The sequence below is a fragment of the Loxodonta africana genome, chromosome 4, assembly GCF_030014295.1.
Source record: "Loxodonta africana isolate mLoxAfr1 chromosome 4, mLoxAfr1.hap2, whole genome shotgun sequence".
Lineage (NCBI taxonomy): Eukaryota > Metazoa > Chordata > Mammalia > Proboscidea > Elephantidae > Loxodonta > Loxodonta africana.
This window is the reverse complement of record NC_087345.1, coordinates 52953075-52967942: the sequence shown is the minus strand read 5'-3', so window position 1 is coordinate 52967942 and position 14868 is coordinate 52953075. Positions and strand designations below refer to the sequence as shown.

Sequence of the window (14868 nt, the reverse complement as noted above, 5' to 3'; positions counted from 1 at the left end):
GCAAAATATGTTCCTTTTGTTTTCAGAGGGTCTTGTTGGTCAAACAGAGTTAACCACTTTTACCCACAGTGCGGGCAGGTATTATTAATAACTCTCTTAAACAGTAAAGTATCCTGAACAGAAATAATTCTTCTGTGGCTCAATAGATAAAAGTTTCCGGTAGAAATTAATCCCTTTGACTTAAGTAAATAGTTTGCAAACTTTGTTTTATTTTTTTTGATAGTAGCATAACTGTTGTTCATGAAAGTTTTATACAGAGCTCCAACGAATAAAACAGATAAATGTAGAGTAAGAGAATATTCCGGACCTCAGAAAGTGTTCCCTTCTCCTATTGTTTCTAGCAATTACTGACAAATTCTCATAAAACCTTAGGTCTGCTGAGACACACTTTGAAAACCAACTGGTGAAGGCATTTAATTTCTAGGAAATGATGGAATCTGTGTTGGTCACAAACATCTCTGGGAGGAATAACACATTAAGCCATGATTAGCCACTCTAAAGATTTAATAAAGCAGATAGATGATTTGATCTGCAAAAATAGAGCAATGAAGGAAAAAATGTGAAGTCTTGTTGGGAAATCATTTTAATAGACAAAAAATTAAAGAGAATTAACTGCATTCTAATGTAAATATATCTATTTAATTTTGTTTTAAATTAGTTTTCCCATTCCTTTTTGAGCCCCATAATTTCATAGTTCTGATGCATATAAGGAAACCCTGGTGGCACAGTGGTTAAGGGCTACGGCTGCAAACCAAGAGGTCAGCTGTTCAAATCCGCCAGGTGCTTCTTGGAAACTCTATGGGGCTGTTCTACCCTGTCCTATAGGGTTGCTATGAATCAGAATCAACTAAATGGCAGTGGTTTTTTTTTTTTTTTTAATGCGTATAAATATTTTATGTAGTCTTCTCTAGCATCATTTCATTTTAATTTTTTGTCAATCGAAGTGCATACTACGCAACAATATTGTAGAACTTGATTTTGAGTGGTAAGTAATTCACTAAACAGACAGTAAAAATTGAGATTTGGCATCATGCAGGTTTCAGGCATGATGGAATAGAAAAAATATAGTTAAAAGTATATTTATAGTAATATAAAAGTGAGAACTCACACATAAGGAAATTAAAGTAAGAGTTGGCTATTCTATCAAAAAAAGTATTTGTGTGTGTATTATGTATGTGTGTGCTTAAATATGGTACATTTGGCAAAATTAAAATGTAATGAAAGAGGAAGTCTTGCACTTAGAATATTCTTCAGCTTCTTATTTGTTGCTCTCAACCTTTGAACTCCTCAGGTCAAATACATTCTAAATCTTACTCTTAAATTTGAAAATGTACAATTTCAGCAAAAACAATAGGCTAGTTCGAACATTTAATGAGAAGATGGAACTGACACTATTATTCATGTGAAGCTATCTGAAATGTTTTTGCATATGTTAACACCCATGCTAGAATAATTTTAAGAAAGTAAGCATTAAAATCCCAATTCCTTGATGCAGAATCATTTTAGGAATACGTTTATGCCATTCCATAATGAGAACCATTTCGAAGATTTAATTAATGATTTTCTCAAGATGTATCTTTTGACAAATGGCCTGTTACTTTTCCAGCATCGCATTTCTTATTACAATATTCCAACTAGACAAGATACATTGCCTTTAAACAGCTTAATGTATATAAATAAGAAAAATAGTCACGGATAACTCTGTTCTTTGATTACAAAAGCAAAGAGTCAACATTAATAAACCTTTAACTTCATGCTGAAAAAATCATCTTTCTCTCTTTCCTCTCTTCTACCAAAACCAAAAACAAACCCCAAGCCACAAAAAGCTAAACACCCAAAATTAAACACACATGGTCTGCTCTCATAAACCTCAGAATCAAATGTCATTTTACAGGATCAAAAAATGTGGGAGCATAGAGTTCACATTTGTCAGCATTTATATTTTATCTGAAATCCTAGAATTTTGACATGAATATGTTACAAGATCAACAAAAGAAATAAGCAGGTAAAAAATCATTCCAGTGCATTTTCAGAGAAAATCACCTGCCAAGAAAGGTGTCAGCAAGATCTTTACTGAAGGAATTATAAAAAGTCTATGTCATGACGGAGCATATGGAATTTACTGACCCTTAAACTTTAAGACACTGAAGTAGAATACCTAATGTCAAAAGCTGCCCCAAAGAGCCAGCTACAGGATATTGTAAAGAGTGTTTATATCTCAGTGCACAGAAAAGAAAAGAAAAGAAAGTAATAATTGTGTGGAACAGCCCCAGGGTGCTTGCATTTTGAATCACCACCACAGTGAGCAGATCATCACTGGGAAGAGAATATATTCTGTAACAGCACAGACTTCCACTATCAGTAGACATCACTGTAAAACAGGAGCAGCGACAGGATTAAAAATAAAAGTAGAAAAAGGGGAAAGAGAAAGAGCAATTACAGCTACTGCCTATACTTTGCAAAGCCAAGTGACTTTAATAAAGTGCATTCATTCAGAGGCTACTTCTTAAAAAAAATTATCTTATTGTTTTAATTCTCTATGTCTTTATATTCATTTTCATTTTTTTTCCCCAGAATACTGTAACTATATGGCTAAAATAATTAAATGCCAGGTTGGTTATATTTCCATAATGTAAAATATGCAAAGAGAAGTTCATTTTCTCCTTTCATGTAATGAGGATATGACTGAATTACAAAGTAAACCTTAGTAATGAAAGATACAATTTGAGGATAAAAATGAGGTAGAACCTGATTTAGTTTAGACTTAACCATTTTCTAGACTGATGGCTGATTTATTTACAGGCAATCAAAATGCATTAGTAGGAAACAGATTTGTAACTCATGTTTATATTTACATTATAAATCATTTTGACTTTTTGATAACACATAAAATATTCTATCTTAATGAGATTCTACTTTGCTTCAAATTGAAAAAGCGTACTAAATGTGGTGCTTAAGCCTCCTGTATTATTGATTGCTCGCATGTTGCACATATAACAAAACTAAATAACAGGAATGTGTTAAGCCATGTATATGAAACCCAAAAACATTTTATAAGCCCAGAGGATACAGTTTGCAAACTTCCATAAGATGTATTTTAGTTCTACTCTCTGTGCTATGTATAAGGAAAATAACTCTGTACTGTTCACTATATTGCAGCCATAAATCACAATATCAGGATACATAACACATCTCATAAACTCTTAAGGATGACATTGTAGCAAATTTTAAAACCGCTGTGGAAACTTAAGTGCTCAATATTATTTTGCTTGATTTTACAGAGAATCATAATGAAATCCTATTTTCATATTTCAAAGCAGATTAAACCAACATGCACGTTATTCATTTCTTAATATCTTCTTCAATATTTTCACACTTTGCAGCTTTCCTTTCTTGTTATTTCCCTTTATTAAAACTTTGACTATCTATTAACTCCCTAAGTCGTGAAGCCATTTAAAGCACACTTACTTGAAAAGTATAAAACCGGGTCCCATTAGGAGGATGCACTTTAGGGGAGCCAGAAACGTTGTTCATATCCGAGAAAATCATTTCTGATCACAGAGACAATATAATCCACAAGGAGCTACAGATGCAGAGCAGAGAGCTTAGCGTACAGATAAATCCGTGCATGCATTGACAGAGGCTAGAGGGTAAAATGAAATCTGCCCCGTCCTTTTCAGATACACAGTGATAGCATTTTGAATCTCTTTCTCCTATATTTGGATTCTAAGCTGAAAGGTCATCTGCCACCAACCTTTGGTGCAGCTAGTTCTTTAGAACATGCAATGTTAAAAATAAAATAAAAACACAGAAGGAAGAAAGCAAGAACCAACAATAAATGGAGCTTGTGCAGAATCTGGCAGTGCTGTGGACCTGCCCATCTGTTCTCAGTGATAATCACCTCCCTCTTTTTTTTCCACCACAGTCTAGCAGAGTGATTATGCTAAATATCCTGGTTAACCAATAACATACAGTTTCATTTCAAGGAAGCACGCACAGTGTAATTCAGAGGACCTCTTCTGACTAACCTGAAGCGTGTTTCATATTCTGTTTAAAGCTGTATTTAGTAACAAACTATTGTTCCACTATTATTTCTGAATGTTTTTAAATCTCTTTGTCACTCCCAGTCTTACCAGCAAGATTTTAATTTTTAGTTTGTTTATAAATCAAAACGTATCAGAGCTGGCTGGGACACTGAGGAGCAAATCTGAGAATTCAGTAAGGCTATACAGTACTGGTGGTGCAGTGGTTAAGTGATACAGCTGCTAATCAAAGGTCAGCAGTTCAAATCCACCACCCGCTCCTTGGAAGCCCTATGGGGCAGTTCTACTCTGTCCTCTAGGGTTGCTATGGGTTGGAATCAACTCGATGGCAACAGTTAATGGTTTAATACAGTACTAGAAATTTTACCAAATAAAATGCACTAAATACTTTCCACTTTTCTGAATTCCTAAGGGACATGAATATGAATATAATTATTAACTCTCTCATTTTTCCCATCTTAACTCAAAAAACCATTAACCTTGACAATTAATGCCTTAAAAATAGTACCACTTTTTAAATAATGGCAACTTCATTTAACATATATACAAGATAATTAATAAAATATATACACGAAGATTTTTGTCTCAACATCCAAATAAATTGATTGCTAACATCTAGGCTGTGTTGCAAAACATGTTTATTTTGCTATGTCTTTTAATACAAATTATTCAGACTGTAGAAAAGATCGTATTCTGATGACTTGACACCCTCAAGAGGTAAAAATAAATGTTCTGTTTACATGTGGCTCAAAGGCAGAGGCTTCCAGAGGACCGAAAACAGAATGACCCAAAAGTGATGTCTTCTTGAATGCATCTAAGACGACACTGTTGAACACATAATCAAAACCAGAAAGCACCTGCTTTGAAACTGGAGACTATAAAAGGACTATGGTGGTGATGGATTCTTAAAACTAATTATTTGCACTTTTGATTCTCTAATTATGCTTCAATTTTGTAATATTCAAACACTGTTTTTTTATTTAGGTTTTGGGGAGGAAGTACAAAGTGATTCTAATTTCTTAGACGGGATTTCTACATTCTGGTAAATTGGATGTGCAGGTGATTGTATAACTAGAAAATTGCTAAATAAACTAAAAGGTGAATTTTAATAAAATTTTATTGTGGGCTAATTTTAGATTTACAGAAAAGTCACAAAAGTAATACACAGAATTCCCAATTGTTAACATCTTGTATTACTATGGCACATTTGTCAAAACTAAGAAACTGACATTGGTACTTTTAATTGAAATTTGATTTTATTTGGATTTCATTAGTTTTGCCATAATGTCCTCTTTCAGTTCCAAGTTATAATTCAGAGTACCATGTTAATTTAATTGTCATGCCTTGCCAATCTACTCTTGTCTGTGACAATTCTTCAGTCTTTCTTTGCTTTTGATGACTTTGATAGTTTGAAAAGTATTGGTCAAGTGCCCTATAGAATATCCCTCCATCTATTACTTATATCAAGCATGTCCAACATTTTTCTCATGATTAAACTGGGGTTGTAGGCTTTGGGAAGAACACCACAGAGGGGAAGTGCAATTTTCAACCTATATCAATGGGTATATGATATCCACATAATATCACTACTGATGCTAACCTTCATCACGTGGCTAAAACAGGGTTTGCCAAATTTCTCTGCTGTAAAATTACTATTTTTTTTCTTTATAGGGGTGTTGGGAGGAGTTCAAATAAACACTACCTCCTGTAGGGGATATATGAGGCTGGAAAGATTTTCTCTTACCCTCCCTCTATTTATTTTTTAAATAAAATATATATCAGTATGGGCCCATGTATGTTTATTTTATATTTTGAATTCTAATTCAATGTTAAATAATTCAGTGTTGCTGCTCAAATCATTCCAGACTTGGGATCTCTTTCAGGATGACTCATATCCCTTTGACATGCCCCATCCTTTTGGTTTTTTGAGCACTTAAAATGTTATTTTAAAAAATGTTTTTCTCATGTATAAATCACCTATGATTTGATAAAACTGTTATTCTCCTTAACAATAACTCTTGATTTTCATTCCAGGTAAACTTGAAACATCAAATTTTTCTTTTCTCATAATTATTTAAACTGCTGTGTGGTGTTATTTTCAAATTAATATCTTTTTCCCTTCTGATTTCTTAGCTCACATAAAAAATAAAAAACCCATTGTAGTCCAGTTAAATCTGGCTCATAACTCATATAGGATTCACCCAAATGCATTATCAAATAAAAAAACAATGACTATACAGGCTTAGTAGCTGTGGTAGTCAGTGATGTTTGTAAAAAATTTTGGTTCTCCCTTCTTCCAGATACATGTTAAGGTTGCATTTCCTCTCATGGTTGGTGGAATCATGTAACTTGTCCTTCACAAAGAGCTGTGACTGGAATTAGTATCACCTCTGGGCTAACATATTTAATTGCTAGTTGAGGCCCTCCAGTGATCTTTCTCCAGCCCCTACTCATACCTCTACCACAGTATTCAGAGGACATGCCAAACCAAAACCAAACCAAACCCAGCGCCATCGAGTCGATTCCAACTCATAGTGACCCTATAGGACAGAGTAGAACTGCCTCATAGAGTTTCCAAGTAGCGCCTGGTGGATTCGAACAGCTGACCCTTTGGTTAGCAGCCGTAGCACTGAACCACTACACCACCAGGGTTTCCAAAGAACATGCCAGATTCTTTAAATTAACAGATCTTAAAATTCAGATTCATATGCTTCTTTTTATAATTCCTAGTTCTGCATACTAGGTCTCTAGTAAATTCAACCCTATCGTTTAAACAAATTTCTTTTAATTGATATTTATAAGCCAAAATTGCCGATCCATTTAGAGGGCACAGAAAAAAATTTAGAGCAAGACATATTATAATAGATTTTGTCTGTCTTCATCACTGACCAATGGACTACATTGACCAGAATTATCCCTGATCTACATGATGTGCCGTTGTGTCATGTATGTATGCATGTATGCTTTTTCAACGTATTTATCATCCATCTTCCTACCTTCCATCCATCCTTTCTTCCTCTCTTCCATCTCCCTCCATCCTTCTCTCTCTCCTTCCTCATTTTCCTTTCTTTCCTTGTTACTTCCTTTTTCCTTTTCTTACTTCCTTGCAAAAATATTCATTAAAAACTTATATTTATTAAATACATTAGAAAACACTGACCATAATCCCTTATCTGCAATTCCCAATATCCAATAATCTTTGAAAACTGAAGATTTTTCAGAACTCATATGGTGACAAACCTGACCTAACCTAAATTCTTAAGGTTACAAAACTGATATGAAGCAATTTATAATCTTTAGTCATCCATCTCAGTGTAAATATTGTCAGAAATATCAATGCTTATGATTGTGGGATGCTGCCTCAGATTCATCGAGGAGTGCTATCATACACTGTATGGTTTGCACTGTAATCTTTCCCAGATCCCAAAAATTCTGGATTCTCAAAAACAAGCCTGAGCCTCCTTGGGAAGTTAAATTTTAACAGAAAAAAAAAAAAACCTATTTGCAAAATAGATTATTATTGTACAAATATAACCTCCAGGTGCTTTTATAGTTATCTGTAGATAGACTGATTAATTTGTACCAGATAAGTCAAAATAAATAAACTTATATTAGTTTACGATTATAGTATAAGATCCGATAAATAAAATATTTCTTGCAAAATCTCTCATATTCCTGGTAAAGCCTCATATATTTCCTAAATTTACATCAGCCAGCTAACAATTTTATTTTATCTAGGAATGCTGAAGCTTTTTGGCCATTAATAATCAATTTTTTTTTTTTAATATTTCTTTTGTGGAGAGAGGAGAAAAGCTTCTTTTACGTTAGAAAAGGCAGAAGGGAGAAACAATATTAATGCATAATTATTTTAAACAGTGGTATATTCTAAATGTTGATGAAATTGTCAAAGTATACATTGTTTCTCAAACTATATATATATATATATATATAAACTCATTGCCATCGAGTCTATTCTGATGCATAACGACTCCATAGGACAGAGTAGAACAGCCCCATACAGTTTCCAAGGAGCAGCTGGTGGACTTAAACTGCCGATTTTTTGGTCTGCAGCCGTAGCTCTTAACCACTGCGCCACCAGGGCTCCATATATATATATAAAATATATATATATATATATATATATATAAAATATATATATATATATATATATATATAAAATATCCTATTTGTGATAATGGTATTCTCATTGTTCTAAAAGCCGTTTGGGAAACAATGAAATTTTCTCCTTCTGAGAGCAACAACTGAAGATGATGTCAACATCTGAAATAGTTGAAGTTATAGAACCCTGCCTTGTTTATTGTGGTTTAAGCAGCCAAGGCTAATTTACCAAGGTACTGATCCATCCTCTTCATTCTGGAAGCCATATGAGTTGAGGTTACTAGGGGCTGCGGCAGGAAGTTGGCTGCCTCACTATAAAACGCATACCTTAGGCTTTTATAAATTGCCTAGAGGAATTAATAGTATTAAATTCAGTCAGCCCCATTTGGCACAAGTTTTCTGTAAGTAAACACCATGCAGAGGGGTCCAAGAAGTCCTGATGGGCGTGCACAGGAGACTTGGAACAGATTCAGCTGCTCTAAGTTCCTTGTCTAACACTTCACCTAACACCAAATGTTGTTGCTTTGTATCCTTAGACATAAATAGCTTAAAAACTGCATAGCTCCTGTTCTTCATAATTGTAAGTATTTGTAAGGAATTTAATTTCTAGAATATTATAAATAATGACTTTTTAAAACAAAGCTCTGGAAGCACTTTATTTTAAGTGTATCAAATGAAATACATATACCATAAAAATTTAATGTCCAACACCATCCATTAAAAAAAAAAAAGGTAAAAAATGAAAATTCTATACCATACCTTTTACTCCTTGAACTTGTATTTCTTTTTCTCCATTCACACTACTTTATCCTACGTGTGTTTTACTAGGAGCCCTAGTGGTACAGAGGTTAAGTGTTCAGCTGCTAACCAAAATGTTGACAGTTAAATCTACCAGCCACCCCTTGGAAACCTTATGGGACAGTTCTACTCTGTCCTATAGGGTCCCTGTGAGCCAGAGTCAACTCAACGGTAATGGGTTTGGTTATATTGTATATCCTACTATATTGCTATGCTTTAAAGCCTTTTTTCCTGATGACACTGTAATAACTTACTATAAAAATTTAATGTATTTTTTCTTTTTAAATTATCCAAGTTATAAGTGATTAAAAATATTTTTCTGGAATGAATTGCTTTCACAAATATTAGCATAAAATTTATTAGAACAGCATAAATACTTTGAAATTCTGAAAAATAATTATTAAACAAGTTTTCTGTAGAACTAGAAGCACCTGACTTACAAAATGATTCGTTACCTAACTATTAAAGTCATTCACCTTCTCAACATCTACACGTGTGTTGTGAGTGGTCCCTTAGTTTGGCCTTAGAAGTTTTGACCCCCTGAGGTAATACAACACAGTAAAATTTTTCTGAAGATGACTCAAAAATGGTTACAGCAGTGCATCAACAGGGAGCTGCCAGAAATTCAAGCCAGATTCCTAGAAAAGGACATGGAACAAGGATATCATTGCTAATGTTAGGTGGATCTTGGCTGAAAGCAGAGGATACCAAAAAGATGTTAGCCTGTGTTGTATTGACTATGCAAAGGCATTCAACGGTGTGGATCATAACAAATTATGGATAACATTGTGAAGAATGGGAATCTCAGAACACTTCATTGTGCTCTCGAGGAATCTGTACATAGATTGAGAGGCAGTCCTTCAAACAGAACAAAAGGATACTGCGTAGTTTAAAATTAGGAAAGGTGTGTATCAGGGTTGTATTCTTTCACCATATTCATTCAATCTATATGCTGAGCAAATAATCTAAGAAGCTGGACTATATGAAGAAGAATACAGCATCAGGATTAGAGGAAGACTCGTTAACAACCTGTGATAAGCAGATGACACAACCTCGCTTATTGAAAGTGAAGAGGACTTGAAGCACTTACTGATGAAGATCAAAGGCTACAGCCTTCAGTATGAATTGCATTTTAACATAAAGAAAACAAAAATCCTAACAACTGGACCAATAAGCAACATCATGATAAACAGAAAATACTGAAGTTTTTAAGGATTTCGATTTACTTAGATCCACAATCAACACGCATGGAAGCAGCAGTCAAGAAATCAAATAACGTATCATTTTGGGCAATCTGCTGCAAAAGATCTCTTGAAAATGTTCAAAAGCAAAGATGTTCACTTTGAGGACTAAGGTGTGCCTGACCCAAGGCATGGTATTTTCAGTCTCCTCATATGCATGTGAAAGCTGAAGAATGAATAAGGAAGACTGAAGTAGAACTGATGCCTTTGAATTATGGTGTTGGTGAAGGGTATTGAATATACCATGGAATGCCAGAAGAACAAACAAGTCTGTTTTGGAAGAAGTACAGCCAGGACACTCCTTAAAAGTGAGGTTGGTGAGACTTTTTGTCACATACTTTGGACATGTCATTAGGAGGGACCAGTCCCTAAAGAAGGACACCATGCTTGGTCAAGTAGAGTGCCAGCAAAAAAAGAGGAAGACCCTCAACAGGATGGACTGACACAGAGGCTGCAATAATGAGCTCAAACATAGCAGAACTTGTGAGGATGGTGCAGAACTGGGCAGTGTTTTGCTCTGTTATACATAATGTCACTATGATTTGGAACCAACTTGATGGCACCTAACAACAACTGCACTCTATAATGTAAATTAGTTGCCAATTTGTAAGAAATTCATAAAATTAGAGAACTTTTCTCTAGCTTAGGTCTTTCTCCTTTTATAAAATGATTTAGCCTGTAAGTATATGGGAGATGTGCAACTGTGAAAGAAAGAAACACCTTGACTACAGGCATGCCTCCTTAACTGCAATGTTGTTCTCAGGATAATGCATTTTAGGAAAGAGTACATGTAGAAGATGAGAATCTGGAAAATGCTTTCCTTATAAGTATCCATGTCCTTGTATTCTGTAGTGAGTCTTCATACCTTAATTTCATATAATTATCAAAACACCTATCCTTGCAATCACCAATGTGACAGGTTTCAAGTGTTTAATGAATTTGGGGATTGAATGAATGTCCTGCTCAAAGAATATGGTTGATATAATTGATTTACACATCATTTCTAATCAATAAAACCAACAAATTGAAATCAGCTTGGCCAAAGCTAGATCTTATGAGAAATGAAAAACTTCAACAGTTGCTCAGGATGTAAAGAACAAAGGTCAGTGAGCATAGTGAGCTTGCTGTCCTTTGCTGAGCCTCAATCTCCTTATCTATGGAATGGGGATCATAAAGCTGTACTTACTGTTACCATTAAATGAGGTTAAGGAAGTGAAAGGAGCCCTGGTGACTCAATGGTTAAACACTCAGCTGTTAACCTAAAGATTGGCAGTTCGAACCCACCGAGCAGCTCTATGGGAGAAAAACCTGGCAATCTATCTGCTCCTGTAAAGATTTAAAAAAATAAATAAATATATATATATTTTTTTAAAGAAAACCCTATGTGGCACTTCTACTCCGTCACATGGGGTCACTGTGAATCAGAGTGGACTCAACAGCACCCAATAACAACAATAAGGAAGTGAAAAAAATTAGCATACTAATTAAAAGGTAAAAAACACTGCAAATTATTTCCACTCTGCTGTTCTATTTTCTTCAAAAGGATAAATTTACAAAAGATGAAGTCTCAAAAACACCCTTATGCTTCAAGTTGCTAGTGCTATTGATAGAATAGATTTCAGGAAGCTCCAAAACTCATGAAAATAAAATTACAGTTAAATAAATTGTTCATAAACTATATTCAGTCTTTCAATTTTTTAAAAAGTAATTCTTTCCCACAAGCTGCAATGTTGATTTTATTAATTTTAAAGATAGACTAGTATTTAAAGAGAAACGTGTCACCAAAGATGTCTTATATATGGTGATTTAGTCAAGCCATATAGTGGAACAGTTACTTAGAAAAATGAAAAACTAAAATATGCAAATTGAATATGTAATTAATATATATGCACTAAGTTTAAACTGGTAGCCCTGGTGAAGCAGTAGTTAAGAGCTACAGCAAACTATGGCTGTTAACCAAAAGATGGGCAATTCAAATCCACCAGCTGTTCCTTAGAAACCCTATGGGGCAGTTCTACTCTGTCCTATATGGTCAGTATGTGTTGAATAGACTTGACAGCAATGGTTTTTTTCATTTTTTTTTTTTAGTAAGTCATTGACTCATACTCATAGCAACTCTATAGAGTCATTATGAGTTGGAATCATTTTTTGGTTTTTTTTTTTTTGGTAAGTTTAAGTCTGATGGTTTCTTATTTTTAAGTTCAGTAAAATTAGTTCCAAATGTGTTTTGTTTAATTAAATAATACATATTTATTAACCAATCCAGTACACTAAAGCCTAGAGATCTATGATTAGGTGATCAAAAAGATAATTTATAATCGAACCAGAACATATGTTAGGAGAAAAGCAGCACTATTAATCATTAAAAAACATTACGTCAGAACAATAAATATAAACCAGGACTGCCCTTGGTAATCCCAGACTTGTGGCCATCCTACTCATGTTAAACCCTAAGGTATGTTTACCTCTGAGGAGCTTCTAATCTAGTTGGAGAGACCACATGTATTTACTGTAAAGAGGCATATATTAAGCAGATAAAATAAATTCTAAAGTAATTTAGCATATAACAAAATTCATCTGGGCTGATGGGTTAGGGTAGACTTCATGGAGATAAATCACCTGAAAACCTACAAGGAAAGGAAGAGCTAACATTTATTAAACATCTATTATGTGTCAGACTAGACATTGCATATACATCATGTGATTTGATTCATATACCATTCTTTGGTCTAGGTAAGGGATACATTTTGTATATGAGAAAACTGAGGTTCAAGGAACTACAGTAACTAGCTCAAGGACAGAGCCACTATTCAAACTTGAGCACATTTACCTATCAAAGAGCAGTCCTTCCCATTACACCTGCTGCTTCCTGTCTTCCTTTTTCCTACATTAGTTAATTCATTTATTCATTATCCAATGATGCATTTATTTAACAACTATTTACCAAGTGCCTTATATTCGCCTGTTTCCAGGCCCTAGGGCGTAATTATAAATGATACACTTTCTGTCCTCAAGGAACTTTAAATTTGATGGGAAAGCCATGAACTAACAAGAGGTAGTTAACTAGCAAGGTAACCGAAATGCAGTTTAATAGATACTAATGATAGATTTGGAAACCCTGGTGGTGTAGTAGTTAAGTGGTAGGGCTGCTAAGCAAAAGGTTGGTAGTTCGAATCCACCAGGCACTGCTTAGAAACCCTATGGGGCAGTTCTACTCTGTCCTTATAGGGTCGCTATGAGTAGGAATCAACTCAACGGCAGCGGGTTTGGTTTTTGTTTCGTTTTGTTTTTAATGATAGATTTAGCCAAAAGGGAGCTAAGTGATTTAATCTGAAAACACCTAACCTGGCAAAATGCAGGAGGTCGAAGGTTTTCCAAGAAGGATCAATGTGCAAGAAGATATGAGATGGCATGGAATGGCTGGGAAAATATTGCTGAAAACATTTCACGGTGTAAGAAACTGGGCTAGACCTGTTTTGGTTTATATAAGCATTTTTTAACTGAATCTAGTAAGCAGGCTTAGTCTGGTCAACATCCTATTCCTCTAAGATCAAGCAAAGCTCCAACATTCTTGTCTGAAAAAAAGATAGAAAATGGAGAATAATATTTTCCTATTTTATGTTAGTATATTTTGACATCTTTCATTAGTTTTGCCAATTTAGCTGCCCAAGACTATTTTGAGCTGGCAAGAAACTTCATTCTCAGTTTGATTTCTTTTAATTTACAATAAGACTATTAAGTTGAAATTAAAAACAATATAGCACAATACTACATGTGAAAAAAAATTTAATGTACTACTTGATAGCAATTTTTGGTTTGTAGGCAATGTCCACCAGCTGAATAGGTCCGTTCCAATTACTGCAGACAGACCATCATTAAAATTATCTAAAGATGTATCTTTTACCAAGAGAATTCAATTAAGAATATGAACTCAAGAATGTTTAATACCAGCTATCTCAATCACTTGGATTTTTACAGAAAGAAATTTAAAATAAAAAGTAAAAGTTGATTAAATTACACTTTCTTAAAAGTGAAGAAAGTAAGTCCTGAAGCCAGACTTGTTTTAATAGATTCACAGAGAAGATTCCCAGAAGTCAATCTAATATGTCCTTCTGCCTCTGGGAATAATTACTCCAAGCCTTCTGAAATGTGTATTACCAGCCTGGTTTTATAGAAAGTTCAAAAAATACTTTAAAGCACACTATTTATATTCTTTCAGGAAGATCCTTACTCAGAATGAAATTTTTGTTTAATATTCCTCAAACATAATTTTTAAGCATATTGTTCTTAGATATATTCTGCTTCAAGATAAGTAATTAGATATAGCCTTTCATTCATTTATAAATATTGGATAAAAAGCTAAAAAATTTGCTTAAGTGATAAGAACTTAGTGAGTTAAAGAAGTACACTGAAGAGGGTTACCCATTACCTGTTAGTTTCTAATAAATGCTCAGGGTTAAAAGGCCATACAGAAAGAAGAGAGAAGAGAGGAGGGGAGTGGAGGGGAGTGGAAGGATGTCACAATGATTTTCAGGATGCTACCATAGGATAACAAAGCATTTCTAGTCAAGCATTCAGTTAAAAGTCATGCCATATGGAGTGAAATTTATAGCCCAGATGAACAATAAACTCTAGGGAATCCATATGAATGGGAAATGGAAGATAGT

General features: G+C 34.2%; 1 protein-coding gene across 7 annotated transcripts in view; it reads right to left on the bottom strand.

The window, feature by feature from the left end:
* Positions 1-14868, bottom strand: part of PPFIA2 (PTPRF interacting protein alpha 2) — a 552369-nt gene that overhangs the window by 369043 nt on the left and 168458 nt on the right. For 2 of the 7 annotated variants that reach the window (XM_003405231.4, XM_003405232.4), the window contains exon 1: positions 3469-3949. The exons of the other annotated variants lie outside the window; for them this stretch is intronic. In XM_003405231.4, coding sequence (XP_003405279.1) covers positions 3469-3549 — 81 coding nt within the window. In that variant the 5' untranslated portion in view covers positions 3550-3949. Of the gene's footprint in view, positions 1-3468; positions 3950-14868 lie in introns of those variants that run through there. 7 annotated transcript variants of the gene reach the window in all.